General features: G+C 53.7%; 1 protein-coding gene across 1 annotated transcript in view; it reads left to right on the top strand.

The window, feature by feature from the left end:
* The first annotated feature begins 17,043 nt into the window (after positions 1 to 17,043).
* SLC6A6 (solute carrier family 6 member 6) overlaps positions 17,044 to 20,994 on the top strand; it is a 48,319-nt gene continuing 44,368 nt past the window's right edge. The window contains exon 1 of the mRNA XM_065886050.1: positions 17,044 to 17,142. Within this exon, the coding sequence (XP_065742122.1) occupies positions 17,124 to 17,142 (19 nt within the window). The 5' untranslated portion in view covers positions 17,044 to 17,123. The remainder of the gene's footprint in view (positions 17,143 to 20,994) is intronic.

The raw sequence follows: 20,994 nt of genomic DNA on the forward strand, positions 1-20,994 counted from the left end.
TCACCTCAGATAAAATTATACTCTCGTTCCTCTGGTTCCTTTAACATTGTGCCTGTAATTGTGCATTGAACATGCTACCTTCATTTCCCCTTTGTCCCTCTTCCCTTGGTATGGTCCTGGATAACCAGGAACACATTGCCACTTCCACCACCCACACCTGCTGCAGACATTACTAATCCACCCAGACTTCACAGAGCCGTGCCTCCACCCAGAGAATGAAGCCTCGATGGCATCCGTGTCAGCCCCTGCCATGTGATTCCAGGCTCCAGGAGAGTGGCAGCCTCAGCTGTTTTGTTCACTGCCGGGTTCCAGTGCCTAGAACGGTACCTGGCATATAGTAGATGCTCAATAAATAATTGACTCAGCATTCCTACACGCAGTGCCTCAGACACAGTGGGTGCCCGTGTGAGCCTGGTGAACGTGGAAGCCCAAACACGGCAATGAGGTTGTCTAATTTGGGGGACAGGGGGCTCTGTAGACTGCTGGACCCCAGTTCTGAGTCTGGGGAAGAGGCTCCAAGGGCAGGGCTGCAGGTACAAAGAGGAAAGAAGTGAGCAGCCCTGGAGGCCTCTCTGCTCTTCCACCACAACCCCCTTCCTTCCCTGCTAATCTGTTTAACTTGTTCATTGAAGTGTAAGATCTTCCTTGATAAGGAAGCATTTCCTGGTTTTCTGCATTTTTTATCCCAGGAAACCAGGAGAGCCTTCCAGCACAGCTCTGCCGGTGGAATGAGGCAGAGGTGATCTGCCCCCACTTGCGTTGTTTCCCAACCAAGTCCAAAAGAACAGAGGTGGTCTATTTAAAAAAAAAAAAAAAAAAAAAGCTTCAGGGGTCAGTCACACTTGGGGACTGCTTGGCTCTGCACAGTTCAGCAGGCATCCTTGGCGCAGTGATGCTCAACCTCTCACCAGGTGACGAGTATCAGGTTCTCCATCTGGCTTCGGCGCATCCCCTGTGCTCACAGGGTGCGGTCACTCACAGACCTGGGCAAGTGGCTGAGCTCGTGGGGGGCTTGGGGGAGCGCAGACTTTTGGGTTAGGGCTGGGGAGCTGCTTACCTGTTCTCAGCCAGCAAGAAGAGCCTTTCCCCTCCTGAGTGCAGGCTGGGCCACCCACCCCTCCCAGCTCTGGTTCTTGCCACTGACGATTTCAGGGATGCTGGCGAGAGGTGTGTGAGCGTGTGCCTGTGTGTGAACACGTGGTGTGTGTGTGTGTGTGCATGCATGTGCGAGCGTGTGCGGGAGCACCCGGACGCCTGGCTTTCCCCCGCCCCAGCCCCACTGGGTGTGGACGGGGCCCCTCCCAGTTGTGTGTGCTGGGTGGTCACACGGAATAGAGTCTGGGTCCTGAGTACATCACACCCTGACCAGATCTCTTCTTTCTTTCTCTGCCTTCTTTCCTTGCAATAGGTCCAGAGGGACAGCGCTTTGTGAGGAGCCTCCAAAACGTAAGTGGCATTTGACCTCCCCATGGTCTCGGTGTCTCACCACGGGTGGCAGTGACCCACGGTGGGCGCTCAGGATCCCAGAGGAAGAGACAGAAGCCCCGAGGCCCCAGGACCTTGTCCACAGGTCACCTCTGGGTGGCGGGTCCACGGCCCGGCTTGGCCACCTGGGCACATCGGTGGCAGGGAGGTAGCCCTGCAAATGGGCTGAGCACTGATTTCGGAGTCCTGGCCTGGACCCCAGCCTGGCTCTGCACCAGGCGGTGAGGTGGCCTTCGTGGAGTTGATTCTAAGGTTCGGGGTCAGAAGCGTATGAAAGGGTGAGCTGCTTGGCTCCCAGCAGACAGGATGCTCTAGGAATCGGGCTGCTGTCCCAACTATCTCTTTATTGAACGTTTTATTTTTAAAAAATTGAAAACCTTCAAGAAAGTTGCACGAATGTTACAGTGAACTCCTCTAAGTCCTTCACTTAGATTTTCCTATTGTTAACATTTGCCTCCTTTGCTTCCTTGCTTTAATATATGCTATAAAAAGTCACATTGATATCCTGGATCACTGGGGAGTTTCAGGCACGCCGCCCCTTTACCTCTAATCCTTCAGCATGCATTTTGTAAGAGCAAGGCCATTCATTCTCTTATATAAGTACACAATGATCAGCCCTGGAACATTTAACATTGACACAATTCTGTTATCTAATCTAAGAACTTAATGACGTTTTGCTGATTGTCTAGTATTTATAGAACCTCCCGCACCTCCACCCCAGTTAAGGATCACAGTAGCGTTTTTAAAAGGGGTTTAATGGGGCAGGAACCTGACTCAGTCACTTTTCTGCAGCTGCCTTCCACACCTTGATTTAAACATCCTCACTGTAGGGGCTTTCAAAGAAGTCTTTGACTCGTGACATTCAGTAAGAAGTGTACTTTACAGCAGGATGCCGCGTGTACTTAACACACGCGTGAAACTGAAACGAAAGTTTCACGAAATAAAACTCGTAGCCTCACCGTCTGCAGGGCTCTCTGTTCTGTTCTGTTCTCTTTTATAAAAACGATAGCCCTGACCCTCTAAGTCAATAGATTGCACGACCCACTAGTACACCCTGCTCTGGAATTTGAAAAACCTGGCGTCCTGGGCAGAAACTTCTCGGGATCAAGCTCCCACAGGTCCGGGGCCGGGTTTGGTTGATTGGGGTCCCCTAGGAAGCCAGGACTGGGAGAAAAGCCTGAAGACCCTTGGCCTCTTGCTGCCGGTGGTGGACCCGATTCCACCCCAGTCATCAAGCTCCCAGCCCTGGGTCTCTGTCACCGGCAGCCGCAGGCCTCCGGCACCACCCAAGACCTGCTCTTCATTCTGTGACATCAGATGCGGAGAATCAGGCTGGCATATCCCTGGTGGTCAGGAGATGCCCCGCTCCGGGTCAGCCTCCAGAGTCACCACTGTGGTAAATAGCAAGAGGAATAATCGCGAACATTTACGGAACTCTTTAACAACGTTCACCATGCTGCCGAGCGTTTAATGATAGCAGCAGGTTTTATCCTGCACCTGTCCTGTGATGGGCGCTGTGGTTCCACCATTGATTGAGCGCTTGCTCTGCCTCAGGCAGTGCTAGCGCCTTAGTCGCCTGCAGTCCTCACAGTGGCCCTGTCAGGTGGGCACTGTACAGTGATGGTCCCCATTGTACAGATGGGGATACTGAGGCTCAGAGGTGGTGAACTGCCCGCGCCCTCACCCCCAGGTCACACAGGATTTGAACCTGGTTGATCTGACCCTGGTGCCAACACCATCCAGCATGGCCCTCCCCTCCCCCTCCCCCAGGCTGGAGCAGACTCTGGTCCAGCCCCTTCCTGAGGCCTCTCACTGGTTAATGAGTAGCCCAGGGCAGCCAGGAAGCCAGGTGCCTGCCGCTGTGAAGCTGGAATGTGAGTTCTGCTTCCAGATAAAGAGAATCTTGTGCAAGGGGCTTGGCCTTTAGAGGCAATAAACAGAGGCCGGCCATGGTTCCTCTCCCTGAGGCTTGCTGATCCGTCCATATTTGGTGGGAGCCCATTTTCCGAGAGAGGCTGCTGAGGCTGAGAGGCCTGTCTGACGCCTCCTCCAAGCAGCCCTTTTGGTTTAGTCTTGCCAGAAGTGCTCACTGCTGCCTGACATGGCAGGCAGTGGGATTTGGAAGGAGGTGTCTTTAGAGAACAGTTGTCATCTCTGAAGTCTGAGCCCTGCTGGGTGTGCGGCCTTCAGTTCCCACCTGCGAAAGGGGATGGTGATCGCTCTGGAGCCCCCGCAGGGTCAAAGAGATGGCAGATGTGTGCATGTCCGTTGGGTGTTCAGCAGACCCTGGGGTATTAATGAACCCGCCAAAAATAGTATTCCTGAGCTGGGGGCAACCCGGGTGGTAGAAAGTCCTTGGAGCTGGAGAGTCAGACAGCCCGGGTTCAAATCCTGGCTCCATCCCTGGCCAGCTGTACAACCTTGAGAGGACAGTCAGAGCCTCTCGGAGCCTCCTCTTCCCCACCTGTGAAATGGAACAGTAACAGCCCCGGGAGGAGCAGAAAGTGAGTATGGGATCAGGGGTAACGATCAGTCATCACAGTGGGGTTTAGAAGCGCGCAAGGGGCCTAACAAAGTCAGTGCCCCGCACCCAATAGCATTTCTTTTATTTGTTTATTTTTTTATAAATTTATTTATTTTATTTATTTATTTTTGGCTGCATTGGGTCTTCATTGCTGCGCGCGGGCTTTTTCTAATTGTGGCGAGCGGGGGCTACTCTTTGTTGCAGTGTGTGGGCTTCTCATTGCAGTGGCTTCTCTTGCTGCGGAGCACGGGCTGTAGGCGCACAGGCTTCAGTAGTTGTGGCGCGCGGGCTCAGTAATTGTGGCGCGCGGGCTCAGTTGTGGCATGCGGGCTCAGTAGTTGTGGCGTGAGGGCTCAGTAGTTGTGGCGCATGGGCTTAGTTGCTCCGCGGCATGTGGGATCTTCCCAGACCAGGGATCGAACCCGTATCCCCTGCACTGGCAGGCGCATTCTTAACCACTGTGCCACCAGGGAAGTCCCCCCAGTAGCATTTCTTATCTCATCTCCCACGTGGGATCCCCTGAGCAACTCCCCCCCACCTGAAAATCAGATCCACCCTCTTGGGTGCCCAGGAATTTTAGGGAGGGGGAACCTCTCTGAGCTCGTCGTGAGAATTCCAGTGGGGCCTTCTCCACCTGTGCCTCCCCCAACCTCACCGCCCTCCCTCCGCAGCTTGTAAACTCTGGCAAGGGAGGGAGTGTCGGTACGACCTCTGACCATCCACCAAAGCATTCGCTGCCTAGAAGGGCCAAGACAATGAGAAAATGGTATTTATTGTTTGTTTACCCTGATTATAAAAGTCATACAATTTTTCAAAAATTGAGATAGGGTTGGCATACAACGTTGATATACATTTAAGGTGTACGGTGTGTTGATTTGGTCCATTGCTATTGCGGTATGAGTGTCACCGTAGCATTAGTTAACACCGCCATTCAGTCACTTAATGATTTCTTCTGGTGTTGAGAAGTAATATGTTTTTCATACAGAAAATTTGGAGAGCACAGAAAAGTCAAAACAAGAAAATAAAATTCATCTCTCTTCCTACCATCCAGAGATAAGCACCTAATGGTACCTTTAGACACGTTTGGGTAATATACCTTATTTAAAATTTTCCTTTCCAAATTGAACTCGTAGCATGGCTCTTTAGGAGCCAATTTCTCCCAGCACACCCTCCAACCTACTTCTGATAGCGTTTTGGGGTCTTGGGTCTTCCAAGTCCAGGTTTGGCAAACTTCTTAAAGGGTTGGATAGTATGTATTTTGGGCTTGTGGGTCATGGGCTCTCAGCTCTGCTATTGCAGCTAGAACCCAGTCCAAGACAATAGGCAAATGATGGATGGAGCTATGGGCCAATAAAACTTTATTTACAAAAACAGTGCTAAACCTAGCCCAGGGGCCACAGTTTGCTGACCCCCTGTTCTAGTTTGTTTTGATTTGTTTGGATAAACCATCATTTATTTAAGTAATCCCCTAGTGAGGAGAGATTGGCTGTGTATAGTTTCTCTTTTTTGAAAACCACTCTGCTGTAGGTTTTTTTTTTTCTATTTTTAATTATGGTAAAATACACATAACATAAAATTTGCTGTCCTAACCATTTTTAAGTCTACAGTTTAGTGGTGTTAAGTGTATTCTCATTGTTGGGCAGTCCATCTCCAGAACTTTCTCATCTTGCAAAACCGTGTGCAGTAAATTACACATTGGTCTGGTCAGGAAACTGGAATCGCTAGCATGAAGGGAGTGCGCATTTTTAAGATGCTCGCACTTGTTGCCAAATTATTGACCCTCCAGAAATTGCTCTGATGTCATCATTGACAGCCCTCAGTCCTTGAGAGAGAGAGGTGGCACGTTCCTGGTGAACGTGCTTTCAGGGTCTTAGGGGGCAGAAAATTTAAAACAATCCATCCTAGAGGAGCTGCTCCCAGTCTGCCAGCCTTCCTTTTTGGGGAAGAACATAAAAACTCAGGAAATATAAAATGCTATGAATCCTAGGCCTCCTCCGAGGCTGATAAATACACCCTTTAGAGAGAGGAGAGGTGTGTTTAAGACCTAATCTCACCATGAGTCTGGGTGTAAATGTCTTTTGGCCTCTACCTTGCTGTGTGACCCAGGGCATGTCACTTAACCTCTCTGGGCCCCAGGGTCTTCTGTCAAAATAAACATGATGTAGAATCTCCCTTCTGTGGTTGTGGCGAGGATCAGGGAAGAAAAACTATGAACCTTCTCAGTACAGTGACTAGCCCATAGCAATTACTGAAAGTGGTACTTGTCACTGTAATTGGTCTTCCTATTGCTGCTGTTACTGTTAGTACTTTTGATACCTCTGGCAGGGTAGGCTGAACATATGGACAATTATAGCGTGCGCGGCTCTTTGCAGTTCTCAAAAAGGTCTCCCATCTTTCATACTTGCATTATCGTATGGCGTAGTTATTACTGTCGCCACGTAACAGGTGAGAGATGTGAGGCTCAAGAAGGCAGTGGCCAGCTTGAGGTCAGCCGTGTTTCAGGTCGGGACCTGGAGTGAGCCACGTCTTTGGCTTCTTAGTCTTGAAGTCAAAGGTGCTGGGAGACGGGGCCTCTGGACCAGCAGGCCAAGCAGGAGCCGCGTCTTCTGGCCTAACCTGTGGCGGGAAAGCTTGGGCCTCAGGTGGAGAGAAGATTCCTTGGCTGTATCTTCCTGTCTTGGCTCTTACCCCAACGGGTGTCACACAGGGATTTCTTCAAGGAGAGAGATTATTATTTTAATGTGTGTGGTTCTTTCCCCACACCACCAAGCAATCCTCCAGCACCAGCTGGGCATCCTACGACTTAAGTCAGTATTGACGATACTGACGCTGTTGGTGTGGAGGTAGTCTCAGGTTCCCCAGGTGAAGGGCTCAGTCCCACAAGACTGCCCCCACCCCCGACTTTAGCCCGAATGGCTGTGAATCGGAGGGTCCCACGACCCCCTCCTCGGGTTGGATTAATTTGCTAGAGCAGCTCACACAACTCAGAGAAACATTTTACTTACTAGATCACCGGTTTATGACAGAACGATATAACTAAGGAACCAGATGGCAGAGACACACAGGGCCAGGTGTGGGGAAAGCGAGGAGCTTTCATGCCCTCTTCAGGCGCCCTTGTCCCTGAATCTCCACGTGTTCACCAACTGGAACCTCCCCAAACCCTGTCCTTTTGGGATTTTACGGAGGCTTCATTACCTAGGCGTGATCCGTTCAACCTCCAGCCCCTCTCCCCTCCGCAGGGCTGGGGGGTAGTGGGACTGAAAGTTCCAGCCCTCTAATCACTGGTGGGTTCTCCTGGCAACCAGTCTCCTTCCTTAGCTCCCTCCTAAGTCGCCTCATTAACATAACAAAAGACACCTTGATCCCTCTCGCCACTTAGGAAATTCCAAGGGTTTTAGGAAGTCTGTGCTGGAAACGGGGATGAAGACCAACTTTATCTTTTTTATCATAAATCACAATATCACAGTCCCCCCCCCCCAACCCAGTTTTTGAAACTGACAGGGCCTTTCAAAAAGAAGAGCTTCCCACAGTGGTGAAGCCTGAGGGGTTTCTGAAGGATACTGCTAACTGTTAGCCTGTGCTCAGCCACCAGACAGCAAGTCCAGAAACCTGGGCTCCTAAAGCAAAGCAGGCACCTCCCAACCCCTGGGGCTGCAGTTGGCCTCTGGCCTCGGAGGGCCTGGCTCCCTGGGGCAGTTCCCTCTAGCACCTCCATTATTTGCTGGGGGACCTTGGACAAGTCACTTCCCTTCTCTGGGCCCTAGGGCTTCCCCACATGTAAAACAAGGGTCTGGAATCATCTCCCTGGGCTGGCTGCTGGCGTGGCAGTGCCGAGCTTTGGCTACGAATGTCAGCTCTGCCATTTCAGAGTCAGGTGCCCTAGCGTAAGGGGTCTCCCTTTCTGAGCTGGGTGTTCCCTGTAAAAGGGGCGAAAGTGCATGTGCCCCCTCGGGGTCTGCAGGCTTAGGAAAGAGGCCGCCCCCACCACAGCCTGGCTGCTGCTGGCACACCCTCCGTGGGGCGTTACACGGGGACCCCTGGCATCCCCTCACTGCTCCTCCCCCAGAGGGAGTTTGGGATTGGCCTGCCCTCCTGCCCCTCATTCCCACCCTCCTCATCCCCGAGTCCCCCTCCTCACTCCTCTCCTCCCCGAGCTCCTCCTGCTCTGTGGGTCCACGAGGGCCCACGCCTCCCTCCCTCCCTCCCTCCTGCCACAGTGAGGGGGACGTGGCTCTTCTTTCTGTTTTGGGGGTCCAGTGCCGGGAGCTTCTGCTTGTCTTGCTGCCACCCTAGTCTTTTCTGGGCATCCTGCCTGCCCCTGACCATCTCCCTCATGTGAGCGCATTCTCTTGTCTGTTAAGTTCCTGAGGTCCAGAGAGACGGGGTTCTGATGAGGAATCTAAGGCTGAGTCCTGATGATCGGTGGGAAGGATGCCATGATCGATTAGCAATGTCTGTTGGGGGCGCGGGATAGGAGAAGGTGGCATGTGGGTGGTACACGACCCCCTTGGTAGCAGACACCTGCTTTGGAAAAAAGGAGGAGCTGAGAGGACTGTGAAAGTTCTGTGCAGCCACCAGGCAAGAGGCTTCTTCTGGGTGGGAAGAAAGAAAGGGACACGACTACGGGATAGGGTGACCCTCAAATCCTAAGTTACTTAATTCATATTTAGGTGGAGGTTTTCGGACTAGGCACCCAGAGTATTTGATTCCTCTTATGTTCTGGGTCTCATATTTTTGCTAGATAGGGGGTGGCGGGGTGATAACACATCAACACCTTCCAGATGAGGTTGCCAGATAAAATGCAGGTGCACCTGAGAGGTGCAGCGACCTGCCCAAGGTCACACAGCACCTTGACGTTGGGCACCTCTCCTCTGCTGCTTCCTGGCTGTGTGACCTCAGGTGAGTCCCATCCGCTGCCTGGGCCTCAGTTGCCCCATCTGTTAAATGAGGACCGAGATCAAGATGCCCAGCGGGTGAACTGGCGCACGTAGGAGAAAGCAGCTTGGTGTATTGAAAAGTTGATGAGTTGATTTCTTATATATGTGGCTTATGAATAATAGCTGTAATAAAGTGCTTTCAGGGAAGGGTTAGTCACACTAAACAGACCAGACATTGAGTGAAGTCTCTCGCCCTAAAAGAGACAAAACTAGAAAAGCTTGGAAGGTGGCAGGTGGCTGTGCTTCTGGGCAGTGATTCCTGACACCTCGGACCCCTGGGCTAGCTGATCCCCATGTGGCCAGGCCTGAGAGCGCCACGGCTGGGCACCTGGCCTGAAGTGCTTCTGGGGAAAAGGGTCCCCCCTAACTTTATTAAATTAATTTTATTTCATATTCATAAATATTATGACAGGTGCTGGTGATACAAATATAAGCAAGATATTGTCAATTTTTTAGAATTTTACAGTCTAGTAGGTGAGACTGTGTGAAAGTGTAAATTACGTTAAATTTTGGTGATTTCTTTTCCAGTTTTATTGAGAATAAACGACATACATCACTGTCTGAATTTCAGAAGTACAGCGTGATGGCTTGATTTGCATATATTGTGAAAACGATTACCACAATAGGTTCTGTTAACGTCCATCACCTTGTGTAGATACAACAGCCCCCAACTTAAGGTCATGGGGCCAGACCTTTGACTTCCCTTGGGCCTTTCCAGTCCATTGAGAAATTCGCATGTTTTCAAACCCTTTCCAGCTCTGCTGAGTGGGGGAAAGGCCCAGGCAAGAACATTTGATGTCAGGGGAAGTTTGGGGAAAACCTGTAAGCATCTGAAAACCGAGAATTGAAAGTCTGCTCATTCAGTCATCAGGGAGTTATGGACTTGTCCTGTGGCTCAGGCCCCCGCTGGGCCCTGGGGACCCAGAGATGAGCCTCGCTCTGTCCAGCCTGGGAACTGCCTGGCCTGCAAATCGGGCGTCCATTGGCGGGGTCTCTTGAAGATGCTTGGGCACCCAAAGTTCAAAGAACTTTCCCAGAGGCCTTGAATGACAAAGCATGCCAGCTAGGCACAAAAGGGGAAGGGCATTACTGGTGAGGAAGCAGTCTGTGGAAGGGCTGGCAGAGCGTGAAAGAGTGGAGCAAGGACCCCGGGGCCGAAGGAGCCTGGGGGGCTGGGGGGCTGTGTTCTGGGCTGGGAGGAGGAGCCGGATGGGTGTTGGTGTAGCCTGGTGACCCCCAGTGCCCTGCTGAGTGCTTGGTCTTGATTCACTTTGGGGAACCAGCCTGGTATCAGAGTCCTTATTTAATGCTTCCAGGTGTCCCTTAAAGGTAGTAACTGTTTAGTTGTTCTGACAACTGGCTTCTGCTCAGGAAGAAAAACAAACAAGCCCAGCCTTTACCATCGAGACCCACTTGTAGGAGAATCACAGGCGTGGCCAGAGGTCCCAAGAGGAAACCCACTCTAATGAGATGTCTAACCTAGTTTTGCTGATTCACGTGGTTTGGGGAGCACACGAAGTGCCTTGGGAGGGGATGGCGGTGCCAGCGGACTTGGCTGCTGGTTTGACACAGAACGCCGGATGGAGAAACTGTTTATTTGGTATTTTCCCTGCTTGACAGATCAGCCCTGGGTGTTTGCTTCTGCCTCTCCCAGCACTTAGCTGGATGATGCTAACAACGGGTGGAGTCCGTGTTTGTTGATTTAACCACATGAAATGCAAGGTGGCTGATCTCTCTGGTTCAGGGGCAAACTGTTTCTCCTGAGAGCAAAGCCAGGCTTGTATTGAGGCCCTTCCTTGTACCTTCCCTTGTGTAATGTGAGGTGGCCCATTTTACAGATGGTGCAACTGAGGCCCCAAGGGGAAGAGACACGCCTGAGGTTACTATTTGCCGCTGACAAGTGGCAGAGTTAGGTTCCAACTAAAATCTCTGATGGTGACGCAGAACAGGCAAAAGCGGAACCAGGCAAAGGGTATTTGGGGAACAGAGTCTCACTGGCGGGGTTGGGAGCGGGAGGCTCACTCTTGGGGAATTCAGAGAACAAAGCTGGAGAGGCGAGGAGGGTCTTTCCTCTCCACTGACATTATGCGGGAGAGGGAATTTTGTACAACTCAGCCATCTGGGGGTCAGCCGTAACGGACTGACCAAATAAAGAGATGAGTCAGTTAAAAAGGACAACGGATTTCTCGACTATTTATAGTTGTGGCCTAGATCTCAGGTATCCTTGCCCCCAAGGAGTAAAAGGAGACTTTTTCAGATGGCCCAGGCTCTGCACAGGGTGAATTAGCTGATTAAGTCCCAGGCTGCAGTGGATGGGACACTTTGAGGGGGGTCAGGGTGAGAAAGGTCAGAGGAGGTAGGGGTGGGGGGATGCTTCTGGGGCTGAGAGGGTGCAGACAGGCAGGTACACCATTTCTAAAAGCGGTGCAGGCTATCAGACCCCACACCCCTCCCTTCCTTTCATCAGTTCACTGAGATTAGCCGCATCCCTGGACATTAGCTCTGGGCAGGCTGAATTTAAAGGGTTAAAAGCTCTTGCTGGCCTAAGGGGCCAGTATTTAGCCATCCCAGCAGGTGTACAGAATTAAATGGGAAGGTCCTGTAGAGCACACAGCCTCAGTGAGGTGGATTCTTTTCGTTGCTGCTGTTCTGTGGTTGAGGCCGCTGGGTCCTAGTCCGTGAAGATATGTGTGATGTGGCCCTACTCGGGAGATTCTAATCCTAGCTGGTGAATTTGCCAAATGACACCCCTACCTCCTGCTGGCCTCAGTTTCCTCCTGTGTCAGGTGAAGAGGGGGACCTCCTGGTATCCAAGGTCATAGCCAGGAGATGCCCCAGAGCCCTGTGGTCGAAGACCCAGGACCCTCGAGTCTTGCCTCTTCCTGGCTGTGCAACCCTGGTTAAGTCGATTGATCTCTCTGAGCCACAGATGGGTAGAATCCGTCATCTCATAGGGTGGTTGGAAAGGACTGGGTAAAATAGGGAACCCAGGTGCCAGGTGGTGCCCCAGGCACACTTGGGCGCTCAGCCTAGGGAGCTGGTATTCCTCCCTGGAACTGACTGTGCAGCTGGAGGATTTTTCCATACATTTAAGGCATTTCAAGTGTGCTTTTTCTCCTATCAGACTCTCCGAAAATGCTATAAAATCTCATTACCTTTGGACTGGTTATGGGAAAAAAGTGAACAGCCATAATCAGTGAAAAGTGATTTAAGGAAATAAAAATATTTAGCATATTTTTAAAAAGTTACTATTAGCTAGAATCATATCAAGTGGCCAACGCAGTGCCAGGTACATAATGTCAGCCACAATTATTATTGTTTCCAGGATGTAAGAACAGCTGGAATTAGAACAAAGGGTTGCTATGACAGTGGTAGACCAGGCTCCTCATTCACTGCCGCCTGGGAGGAAGCCGGGACCCTTGCACTAGAGCCCCCAGACCAGGGGAGGAAGAAGACACGAGGATTACAGCTGAGGAATGAGCACCTCGTTCCGCTGGGAGATGGGCGGAGGGGGGGTGGTCAGGAAAGTCTTCCTGGAGGAGGTGGCATTTGAGGATGGAGAAGAGTGGAGATGTGCATTCCAGGGCCTGGAATGGCCTGTAAAAATGCACCAAGCTGTGACAGGCTAGGGTCTTGCAGGCAATGGTGTGTAGTGACAGTAAGCTCTGTGATCAAGGAACCCTTTCTCTGGCTTTAGTTCTGCTAAGGGATGTTCCTAATTGGTGGCATTTTTCTGGAGAACGAGGTCTCTGGGCACCTGGGCTGTGTTGGAAGGGGCATTGTGACCTCATGAGCAAATATTCTGAGACCTAGAGCCGAGGTGCTGGGCATCTTCTGTACTCTCTCTGGCCTCCGATGGCATCCCATTTCCCAGTGCCTGGGGTAAGTCACATTTGCTTGTCCACCTGTGTCTCTGTTTGCACACAGAGCCCCTGTCCCCTTAGAGATCCACCCTGGGCTGTCTTCTTCTATGATTCAAGCTTGTGAGGTCTCCAACAGCTGCAGTCGCCTAGGAGATGGTGTTCAGGGAGACTGCCCCAAAGTGGGAGCAGGAGACAAATGTGGGAGCCCTTCAGTGCTTACAACTTCTGACCCAGTGGTCCCGCTGGGGGCCTGGTGGGAGGAAGATCTTCCTCAGAGGCATCCAGCTCGGAGCAGGCCATGGCTCCCCTGGCTGGAACTGCTCTACCAGGTCACCCACCCCAGACCACCAGTGGGACCCTCTGTTTACCCACCTCCTCAGCCCAAATCCTTGCATGATGGAGCCTCTCAGCCCCTGAGCTGACTGCAAGTAGGTCGCTGGGTGAAGAGACACGGCATTCCCTTGGGGTCAGGGGCCTCCATGGAACTTGGGGCTCTGGATTTCCTAAGCCTGGGAAAGGGTCCTCAAATAAGTAAGGAGTCGATCTGGTCCAAGGCATCCAAACAGCAGCAGCTGGCGGGAAGGGGCACTGGCTGTGGAGAGCTCAGGGCTGAAACCTTGGAGACTGAAGCTCGTGCACCTGGGCCTCAGTTTCCCCACCTGTAAAATGGGCACATTAGGCCAGATGGTGGCGCTGAATTTCATGAACTAGTACATGTTCAAAAATCATATTGGGGTTGAGGAGCGGAGTGGCCCACCCTCGGGCCGTACACCTGTCATTTTACCCCCTTCACAGCAGTTCTATAAAAGTGACCATCTGGTCTCACTCCGATGCTGTGAAAGAAGGACAATTTTAACCTCCCCTCCAAATAGGAAGCCTGCAGTTTCAGAAGGTGGGGGCACATGTGTCTAAGAAAGAGCCCTGGCAGCCTCCAGGCTTAGCCTCTCACTGCACCATGGGCTAGAGGAGGTTTCATCCCAGTTGGCCCCGCCTGGTGTTGGGCAGCTCGGAGTAGAAGCTCTGAGAACCACCCCAGCCCTCGCTGTGACTCGCCTTCCTGCTGCTCGGCCCTTCCCCAAGACCAGCCTCAGTGTGAACAGACGCTCGTCCTCACGCAGGACATGGCGATATCACCTGTCTGTGTGCCCGCCCCATGTGGAGCAGCTCGCCTGCATCAGCTCACACGGGGGTCCTTCCACCCTGGGAGGTCGAGGCTGCTTTTGGCCGTGACTTACAGCTCAGGAAGCAGGGTCACCCTGAGCCTCCTGGCAAGCCCCCTTCCCTTTCAGGCCTCAGTTTCCTCATCTGTAAACTCTGGGCATTGGGCTCCTGGGTTGATCTGTCACTCTGTGATGGCCAGGAGAGGGGTCTCACATACCCAGGGACCTCCAGCTAGGATCCTTGGGCTTTCGAGGCTGCCAGGAGTTGAGGGGTCACAGAATCTGATTTCTGCAGCTTCAGCCATCCTGGGGGACACCAGCGAGACCACCTTCCCCTCATGAAGGTTTTCTTGACTGCTGCCCAGGGTCTCTGGCTGTGACCAGGGGGATGGAGGGAGGCTGCTTGGCCACTCTTCGATTAGCTGGTCTGTAGTTCACGCCATGGGTTGTCACGGCCACTCTGTAGCCCCCTTTCCCAGCAGCAAAGCCTTTGTCTGCTCTCAAGTTCAGGTCCAGCCCCTGTAACTTCCACCTCCCCTGCTTGGCAGGTGCCACCACCCAGGGGCCCAAAGGGTACCAGCACCTTGTATGGGGAGCTGCCTGAAGTGCTCTCTAATCCCACCCCAAGACTAGGCCAGGGAGGTGAGGAAGGGTTCTATATCCAAGCTCAGATCCCCAGGGAGTACCAACCCAGGGGACCCCAGGGTCCACCAGTCCCACCCACTGTGGAAGAGGACAGGAAGTTGGAATAAGAGGGGGCAGGGGTGTTAGGGTGATGCCCCGAGTCTCATAGCTGGTTGACCCTGGTCCTGGCTCTGTGGGGTATCTGTCAGGTTCCCAGTAGGCCTGGCACACAGGAGATGCCCGGTAGGGCCTTGGCTGTGAGTCCAGGCTGCCGCTGGTCTCAGGGAGAACATGCGTGAGTTTCTTCACCATCCTGATGCTGATAGCACACACGTTGTCCAGGTGCTGTTCTAAGTGGTCTGTACATACTCACTCATTTAATCTCAGCAGCCCTAAGAGGCAGGTCCCCATTCACTATTACTGTCCCCATTCTACATTTGAGGAAACTGAGGCACACAGGGTTTATTGATGACGTACTTTTTCTTCTGCTGGGGAGACTGCCTTCGCTGAGGGAGAGAGGGCTGTGTGTACACGTGTGTGGGGAGGGACAGGACACTGCACCTCCAGGCTTGGGGTCTCCTGGTTGGAGGGTCTAAGCCATAGCCCAGAGAGGGCAGGCCTTGCCTTGGTCAAGCAGCTGTCACTGGCAGAGCTGACCCCACCAGGGCCTTGTGCTTGGGTGGCTGGCATTTAAAGGACAGAGGTTTCTTTTGGGAAGACCCCACCTGCTGCCTCCACCTTAGAAAACAGTGACTGCCAGGGTGACAACCAAGAGGTCCCTGAGTCCCAGGCGGTGTGCCGTGCACCTCGTCCCTGTCCTTGGAGAAGCTGCCTGAGGTCTGCTCAGCTGGACTCTGCCCTTTACCAGGCTTCAAAACCAGGTCCTGGCTTCCTTTGTGTGTCCCACTCCCAGGGTAGGGGGCTCTCTCTGATACCTGTCCCTCCAGGATCACATATACCCACTCAGCTCCCTGCCCCAGAGGCCCCAGGTAATGCACCTGCCAGCCCTCACCTTCAGTTCTCAGCCCCCTTTTCACTTTAGTAAGTGGATATAAAGGAGCGCTGGCCTTGTCCTGGGTTCAGTCCTGGCTGTCACTCACTCACTGGGTAACCTTGGGCCAGGTTCTGTCTCCTCTCAGAGCCTCAGTTTCCTTATCTATAGAACGGGGCAAAAGTGCCCGTGCCCCGGGGTGCTGCAAAGAGCAGCGGCAACAGGGAAGATCAAGTGTGGGGTGGCCCTGGGCCCACCAGGGCTGGCAGAGGTGAAACCCAGCCGGCCCAGCCTCCGGCTACTCACAATCTGGCGGAGGAGACCACGCACGTGCGCTCACACACACACACTCACGTGCGCGGGCGCATTGTCATCACCAACAAGAGTCCTTTTCATTGGTTGGTTTTCTTTTGCATTTTACCAAGAGTCTCCCAGTCCATTGACACCACTGTCCCTGGCCTCACCTGATGCTGAGAGTCGCTTGGGGGCTCATTTAACAGCTTTGAAGATTCAGTCAGGAGAGGTGGGTGTTGGGGGGAGCCGTCTGCATGTTCAGCCAGAGCCCCAGGTGATGCTGGTGTTGAGGCCTGTGTGAGGGTCTTGGGCATCTACTAGCTCTGCCCGAGAGTCCAGAGACTTCAACCAGGGATGGCTTTATAGATTAGGAGGCCCGTTTTACAGGAGGAAAAACTGAGGTTTCCCAAAAAGAACTTTGAACTTTGTCCAAAGTTGCACAGTTCTGAACAAGAGCCCAGCACCTGGGAGATGGGGGTGGGAGAGTGACACTGGCCAGAGGAGGTGAGGGAAAGAGTGGGGTGGGCATGAAGGGCTTCCTGGAGGAGGCGACACTTGGGCCAGGTCTTCAAGGTGGGTGGGATCCACCTAAATATAAGGGAGCCCACAAGCGAAGCACAGGGTGGAAGGGGATAATGCTGGGGAGAATGAGGAGGGCCCAGGATTCATGCAGGACAAGAGGAGAAATAAGGCGGCAGGGCCTGCGGACAGGGCCAGACACGTAGAGTGAGCCTTGGATTCCAGGTGGGGAAATTGAGATGATTAGTCTCCAAGCAGCTGGGATGGTTCCACTGATAGTTCTCGAGCTAAGGGCGACATGGCAGGCAGTGAGGTCTGCCAGAAACAAGCTTGGCTAAGCCGGTGGGAGCAGAGTTCAGGGCGCGCCTCTGGGGAGTTTCCAGTGGCTGGGTCGGCCTCGTCTTGCAGCGCTGCGTGAGTGGCAGGCCGTGCCAGATCCCCCACACCGTGCTCTTGGCAGGCACCATGGAGGCATAAGTGGATCACAGTGAAAGGTTAGGGGTCATGGAGGCTATGTGGGGCTGCCTGGGAGGTGGTCTGCACGTGTAGGAAGACCACAGTTGAGGAATGTCAGCCATCCCTGGAGCCCACCCCGCACCCCTGGGATGGATTTTAATGCTGAGTTTTTCTTCTAGCCAAGCAGTAGCTGCTATTAGGCACCATCTTGTAGCCCTGGAAGTCGCCGCTGCTGCCGCACCAACATTCACCAACCTGACGGAGTTAGATATGAATCCGGTCCACTCAGGTTTGGAATAAGACCTTTACTTTCCGCCTCTGGCACCCACTGTGCTCCACTGGGTTGGGGGTGTCGGGAGCATCCCCACCCTCCATCAGCTCCTTCCAGCCTCAGTTTCCCCTCCAGCTCTGATGGTCTGTCTGTGAAAGAGGCTGATCCTCTTTGTTGATCCGCCGTGGGTCCAGGGCCTCGGTTTTTCCATCTAGAAAGTGGGCTTGCATTCACACATGCCAAGACCTCTAAGGCCCCAGCTGGAGCTTTCAACTTTTGTGCAGGATCCACTGGGATCTCCAGCACTGGGCAAACCTTTAGGGAACCAGAGAGAATTCACTTCAAACTCATTTTTTGGAAGATGCTCGGGGAACACATTGAATGAAAATTGATTTCCTAAAGATTTGGGGCTCATCTCTCAATAAAAGGCAAAGCTTTGTGGAGTTTTGACCTTTTGGGGGGAACTGTGCTCAGATGCCAGGGATACATGTAATAGAGTTACATCTATAGCTCTTTGCTCCATCACCCTCATCGAGGGGCCTCACAGCTGCAAAGTGGAAGAGACTTGCTCCTGCACTGAGTGTCCCCAGAGTCCTGAGCCCTAAATGTTCCCTCTAACAAACACTCATAGTGCCAGGCCTTGTACTGGCTGTTGGGAAGCAGGCCCAGGGAGTACGGGGCAGAGGTGGAGGTGGTGTGGCCTGCGGAGCCCAGGGGAGGCACTAGGGGGTCCTCGGGGCCACCATCCTGGGGGGTTGCCTGTGAGTTACTCGGGGAGCAGCGTGCTGGGCTAGGGCAACAGCAGGAGCCGAGGTGTGGAGGGAGGCGTGGGAAAGCACGGGCTGTGTGGGTTCAGAGGCCCCTGGGCATCTTGGGTGGGGTCTGGATGGTGGAGGATGCTTGAAACTTGACTTCCAGACAAATGGAGTAAAAGCCCAGGCAACAAGCCCCTTTGCTCTGCGGTGGGCGCAGCGGCAGCCCGTGCCAGTGGATCACCCCCTCTTCCTTGCTGAATGAATCCCAGGCTGTTTCACTCCACAGGCACCAAACTCTCCTTGAGCTAAATTTCTAAGTGAGGGAGAGGTAAGCGTGGAGCTGGGCAGGAAAAAGAAAGTCCTTCCTCTTTGAGAAGAAACATGATTAAAAGAGGAACAGTGAGAACGGGGAGCTTGTTTACAAACACTAATGAGCTACGAGTTGTCACAGTGTAGACAGGATGTGATGCCCATTTTACGGAAGGTGACACCGAGGCTGAGAGCAGTGACTTGCTCGAGGCCCTACTGCAAAAGCTGCCCTGGCTGGTTTCCCTGGAGCTGTAACTTCCAGCAGAGCCCTGGTGACAGAGTGGGGGATGGCCGGCTCTGAGCGAACACTGGGCCCCGCGCGTGCCCTTAGCTGGCCTTGCCCCCAGGGCCTTTCTCTCTCCAGTTTCTGTAGAGGGAGGGAGGGGCCTGCCCTCTGTTTGCTTTTTACAGCCAGCTAGAGAGGAGTGAGGAGGTTAGGGTTCTTAGAGCTTGAAAGGGGAAGTTTGAGGAAACAGAAACGGAGCCTTTCTTTTTTCTCATGTCTCTGTTTTTTGTGGCCTCCAGAAATAATCCTGGGCTCTGCAGAGCCTGTCTCAGGGTCCTGGTTGACCTACTCTACCCACACTTCCGGCAGAGCCCGGCTGGGGCCTGGGCGGTGGGGAAGCAGGCGGGGAGAAGAGTGACAGGCTTGCGGCTGGTGAGTCAGTGGCAGGAGGCCGTTGCCTGCTGACTCACCGCCCTGTGCGTGAAAACAGGCCCCCTGAGTCCCCCGCAGCCACGGCGCCCTCCCGGCTCCCTGCTTCCTCTCTTTCACCTGATTGGTGGTTACAGCGCGTGCTGGCAACTTCAGTGGCATTTGGGGTCCAAGCCCCCTCAAACGGATTTGTGCAGCCTGACTGTTCCTGGACCTCCGCCTTCCCTCAGGGACCAGGTCCAGCCTGGCCACGGGCCCAGCCCAGGGGGTGTCACGGGACCTGCTCCTTGACGCCTCGCTCCAACCAGACGCGTGACTCCTGTCCTCCTGAACTGAGAACCATTTTTGTGATATTGTGACAAAATGAGCCCCCCACCCCCGGGTATCAGCACCCTGAGGGCAGGAAGGCGGTAGATGCTCGGTCCAGGTAGGGCAGGTGGGGCTTCTCCTGGAACCAGTCCGAGGGAAGTGACGTGTCCCAGATCATATAGCGTCAAAGACTGACCCTGTTCTTTCCAAAACGCGTGGGTTTTATCCACGGAGGGGCCAGGGGTCTAGACTCACAAGGACATTTTCTTCTCTCGGTCACCCATGTTATGGTCCTTGGCCGAGGGACCGCAGTTCTGGCCGCGATCCTTGGCGGGTCCCTCTTTGCACAAGATGGCGGCCACTTCAGCCTGTCCCACAGGTGCTCAGCTCACAATGAGGAGGCCGGCGGCTCCGAGGTGTCGGGGTTCAGGACTTGGGCTCTGCAGGCCCCAGTAGAAAGTCCCTACTGGCAACAGCTTACAGAGGAAAGCCCAGCGTGGGCCCTCGAATCCCTTCAGGGTGGGAGGGAGCCAGGTGGTCAGGGACAGCCTGAGTTGAGAACTCCTTGGGGCAGCACAAAGCTCTCCAGGGTCCCTCACCACCTGCTAGATAAATCCAGGGTCTGACCTGGCCTCCAGGCCTGGCTTCCTCGCCGGGTCGCCCCATGCCCTGTCCCCCTTGCTCTGTCCCACACCGGCCTTCCCTCTGTTCCTTTGCCGTGCCCAGTGTGGCCTTCTTCACACACGCTGTCCCTGCTCTGAGAACACCGTTCCCCCAGATGTTTGCCATGCAGATCCCAGCTTCAAGGTGGTTGAAAGCACAGACCCTGAAGCCCATTGATTGCTGTGTGACTTTGGGCAAGCGACTTCACCTCTCTGGGCCTCATTCCTTCATCCAGGCTAGTGAGAGGAATAGATGAATTGGTACCTGCAAGGGCTTAGCACAGGGCCTGCCCAGAACCAGTCTTTAGTGAGCGTCTGCCACTATGAAACGTCACCTCCTCAGGGGGTCCTCTGACTCCCTGTGCCCTTGTCTTGCTTGGTTGTCTTCTGCTCACCGGTCCCAGTCGTAAATATTTATTCATGTATGTATTTAGTGTCTGTCCTCCCTTCTGGAATGTCAGCTCCAGGGCTCACCTCCGAGTCCCCAGTCCCTACAGCAGGGCCTGGCACCTAGTAGAGGATGCTCTCAGTAAATATTTGTTCGGTACTCACTGCTCGCCGGAGCTGCCCTCTCTCCGTCTTATCCCCAAATATCCAAGAGGCACAGGGGAAGTGCTTGGCCTGCAGGACTGGAACTGGAACCAGACCCAGTTTTCTGACTCTTCACCTACTGCCCTGTCCCCTGACTCGGTGGCCTACTGGGCCAGTGCCTGGGGCACCTCTGTTTTGGGTGTGTTGTGTGCCCAGCTTGCGTTCCCCTCGAGGGCAGCGCCGGCCTTCCTGCGCCTGCTGTCCGCCCATCCCCGGGCCACCCGGCCACAGAGCAGCCTGCTCGCGCCTTCCTCCCCCCGCCCGCCTGCAGGTTTGGTGCCGGAGAGAGGAGAAGGCTGTACATTGGGCCCACATCCTGCGCCCTGCCCCGGCGTTGTCCTAGAGGCCAGTTCTTTGGAAAACGTGCCCACCTTCACCCTCTTTTTCCTCTGCGAACCATAGATCAAGAAGTACGATCTGCTCTATTAGGTCCCTGTACAGAGGCCACCTTACCCTGGGGTGTCACCAACCACGTGGAGTCAGGATCTAGGTGCAAATCTTGGCCTCGCCTGGTAGCTGTGTGACCTGGGCCAGACCCTCCCCTTCTTTGAGCCTCAGCTTCCTGATCTGTGAAAAGGAAGACTCCGTG

Source organism: Phocoena phocoena, chromosome 10 (genome assembly GCF_963924675.1).
Source record: "Phocoena phocoena chromosome 10, mPhoPho1.1, whole genome shotgun sequence".
NCBI lineage: Eukaryota > Metazoa > Chordata > Mammalia > Artiodactyla > Phocoenidae > Phocoena > Phocoena phocoena.